Below are 4052 nucleotides of genomic sequence, written 5' to 3' on the forward strand. Positions count from 1 at the left end.
ACGGGGTTATTTAGGGAAACACGATTCCGCGCGCACGCGGTTTTTCAAACTGCTGTTTTATTATTGTGACCTAGTGCTCTACCGTCAAGCCGAATTTATCATGGCCGACGTTTGTGTATTGGGTTAATATGTCTCCCGCGTCCGAGCAAAGATGACTTTCCAAAGGAGAAGACGGCATTCACTCGTGCCAATTTTCCGTTCCGTTACTGAATGGCCGAGCCATTCCATTAAGACGGATGGTTGCTCGGTTTCCTGCTCTTTTGACGATTTCATAAACGTAGGTATCGGAGCCTTCTCGAACTTGGGTTATTGAGGGGGAGATTAAAGTCTCTCTCAATCTCTATTTCTCTCTCCCTCTCTCTCTGTCTCTTTCTCTCTATCTCTCTTTCTCTCTCTTTATATCTTTCTCCTTCTCTCTCTCTCTCTCTCTCTCTCTCTCTCTCTCTCTCTCTCTTTCTCTCTCTCCCCTCCCATTTGGCTCAAATCGGTTCTATCAGAAGGTGGGTGTTAAATTCGAAGGTCCCGTCTCTTAAAAAACTTTGCATCTATCGTTGAAAGGGGTGTAAAATCTAAAACAATAACCGACCAAACGAAAGTATCGAGAGGATGAGACGTGTGTAGACACTGGTGTGTTTATTGATCCCAGACTCCCTTCATCTTCCTGACACCATGATATGGATTACTTCCCCTGTGAGCCCCGCAAAGATAAAAAAAAAGGAGATTTTTTTGTTGGAAAGTATTACGGCACTTGCAACACAATAGGGTCATGTAAGTGCCGAAGATTAGAGGTGTTACGAGAGGGTGAGACTGCAAAATATTTAGGCCACTCAAGAACACAAAGTTCGTGGTTTCAAAATTTCAAGTTCACTCGAAATTGTACAAAACGGTCACCTGTTGTCGAGGATAAAAGTGATTGTCTTAGACAGGTAATTTTGAATTTTGCCAGGTTGGTGGCCAAAGCATACACTGCATCGATTTTGGAGCACCAAGGGATCTTTAACGTGCGCAACTTGCACACGGGACCTCCGAAATGTTTCGCCCTTGTTCGAGCAGGCTAGGTGTAGATCTTTCCCACCAGAAGATCACGGTGTGGCTGAAAGAAAACAGTAAGAAGGAGCCAAGAAGTAGCAGTGGAAAGGCTGCAGAAAGAGTCAGGAGCCCAGTGGAGGGGGCAAAGGAGGTGAGGGAATGGGGAAAGAAAGTGGAGACGAAAGCAGACGACAGAGTAATACAAGAGAGAAGGAAAGAAGGTGAAAGGATACAATTTTAGAGAAGAAAATTTTTCCGTCGCTACCCGGATTCGAACCCGGGACCTTTGAATGAGAGGCGAACACCTTAACCTTAAGGCCACGAGAGTACTGAGGAGTTCCTTTTTTCTGAGATGGTTGAAGTGGCGTTGGTGGCCTAGAGGTTAGGCTACCGGACCCATAATCGAAAGATTGCTGGTTCGGGGGTTCGGGGGTTCGAGCGTCAGCTTGGCCCGAAGATGTGTCTTGGGAAAGGCACTTTCCACGAATTTCTTCTTTAGCTTGGCCCTTTCGGAGATGGACGTTAAACCCGGAGGTCCCGCCTGTTAAATAACCTAATAGTGTTGACAGGGGCGTTAAACCACTAACATTTCACTCTTTTCAGAGATGGTTAACACGCTTCCAAGAATACGGAGTTCAATGGTTTAAAACTTCCAGAGTTTATTGAAATAGAACCCTGTATTGAATACATAGACTCTTCGTCATTTGCAAACATAATACTTTACTTTTATCCACCGCTTATACCCTTTTGCGTGTAGCGGGAACAAAGAGACGTCTCTCTGCCACGACCCAGAGAGCTTGGGTCAGAGGGATGCCATGAGTTGTTAGTGTTTCCCTGACTCCATCTATCCAGGTCGCAAACAGAATACTTGATGTACACACCCCATCAACATTATCTCGGACATAAAAAAAAAATAGCGGTACGGTATTCTGAAAGGGAGGCCTTTCCTCCCTCTTGAAGACGACCCCCTCCAACAATTCACGTCCAATAAGACATCGTGTATGTGTGGTCGGGAGGCGAGAGCTCTGTACACCCACAGGAAATTGAGGAACATCGAGTCTGTCACGAGAAATGATAAAACGGGGGCATGTTGCATCCCACTCTGCCTGGTTGGCCTTGATGGGTTGTGCTGAAGAAGCCCGCCTCCTTAACAATACCCAATGTAGCCGATAACAGCTTGGATCATTTGGAACCAGGATCATAGCAGTTTTGGTTTTTTTTAGGGGTGGGGGTTGGCTGTTTTTTGTATACCCTGGGTTCTCTTGGCGTACTCTGGGTTTTCTGATTCGATTGGAGCGTGGGATCCTCATCAGTCGGACAAACACTTTAAACTTTCTCAAATAGGGGCCTGAGGGGACGTGATGCAAAAATCTACCGGCATAACATCGAACCAGAGTTATTGTCCACATTATTTGATAAAGAGTGTCCTTTCTCCCTTCATCTACACGACGCCTCACCACTGTATTTGAGATGCGTACAGTTGTCGCTACTGTTTTCAGACTCGAGAAAAACTTTATTAAGTAAGCCGACGTGATGCCAACACCCAACAACATGATATGATATCGCACAAGAGTCACTCTCTATAGGCTTATTAGAAAAGTGTGTCCTTTCTCATTCGAGACGACGTCTCTATCAATCGGACGAATAGACTTTACACTTTATTAAGAAGTGGGTCGATGTGATGCAAACACCCACCATCATAATTTATTATGGGACGTTTTCTGTAGCGGTATTCTAAAAGAGTGCCATTTCTTCCTTCTGAGCGATTCCTTCCCTTCCAACATCTCACGGCCAATAAATGCCTATGCTGGTTGGTTGGAAGGAGAGAAAGGGAGACAGATATCTGCACGCACAAAAACGTGAGGTCTGTCAGGATATATAATAAAGGCGTTATGCTGTTTGGGCCTGACCAGTAAATGTTGAAAGGCCTGCGTCCTATGCAATATACAGTGTGTCAATAAAGGGGTTAGAACATTTGCAATCAGGATCACGGTACATTTTGGGAACGTATGCTGTTCTTTTCTGATTTGATTCGAAGGTGAGCGCTCTACCAATCGGACGACTAGACTTTTCACTTGATCAAGTGAGGGCTTCAGTCGACGTGACGCAAATACATACCACCATAATATTGTAACATTGACAATTTCCCACAGGGGTATTCAAAAGAAGTTTCATTTCTTCCTTTAAGACAACTTCTTTCCCCGAATATCTCATGCCCAATAAACACTAGGCTGGGTGGTCGGAAGGCTAGAGTTGTCTCTGCACGCACGAGAGCGTGAGGTCTGTCAGGATATATAATAAAGGCGTTATGTTGTATCCCACTCAGCGTGGTTGGCCTTGACGAGTAAATGTTTGAAGGCCTGCGTCCTGTACAATATACAGTGTGTCGATAAAAGAGTTATAACATTTGCAATCAGGATCACGTAAGATTTTAGGGACGTATTCTCTGTTTTTTTTCTGATTCGATTTGAAGGTGGGCGATCTACCAATCGCGGACGAGTAGACTTTTTCACTTGATCAAGTAGGAGGCTAAATCTACGAGATGTAAATACCCCCCAGCATAATATTGTAACGTTGAATATTCTCCATAGCGCTTTACGAAAAGAGTGTCATTTTTTTCTTCAAGACAGTTTCCTTCCCCTGACATCGCATACTCAATAACCACTAGGCCTCCTATGTGATATACAGTTATTGAATGAAGGATTAGAATATTTGCAATCAGGATCACGGTAGATTTTGGGCACGTATGCCCAGGGATTTCTGATTTGATTTGAAGGTGGGCCCTTTACCAATCGGGCGAATAGACTTTTCACTTGATCAAGTAGGAGCTTAAGTCGACGTGATGCAAATACCTACCAGCATAATATTGTAAAATTGAATATTGTCTAGAGCGGTATTCAGAAAGAGTGTCCTTTTTTCCTTCAACACAGCTTCCTTCCCCTGACAGCTCCTGCTCAATAAATTCTAGGCCGGAGAGAGAGAGAGAGAGAGAGAGAGAGAGAGAGAGAGAGAGAGAGAGAGAG

At 44.4% G+C, this 4052-nt stretch overlaps 1 protein-coding gene across 1 annotated transcript in view; it reads right to left on the minus strand.

Moving 5' to 3' along the window:
* LOC100533244 (NR2) overlaps positions 1 to 4052 on the minus strand; it is a gene marked incomplete at its 5' end in the record, with an annotated part of 58764 nt that overhangs the window by 30119 nt on the left and 24593 nt on the right. The window contains 2 exon segments of the mRNA NM_001204556.1: positions 988 to 989; positions 992 to 1004. Coding sequence (NP_001191485.1) covers positions 988 to 989; positions 992 to 1004 — 15 coding nt within the window.

This window comes from Aplysia californica, unplaced genomic scaffold (genome assembly GCF_000002075.1).
Source record: "Aplysia californica isolate F4 #8 unplaced genomic scaffold, AplCal3.0 scaffold00013, whole genome shotgun sequence".
Lineage (NCBI taxonomy): Eukaryota > Metazoa > Mollusca > Gastropoda > Aplysiida > Aplysiidae > Aplysia > Aplysia californica.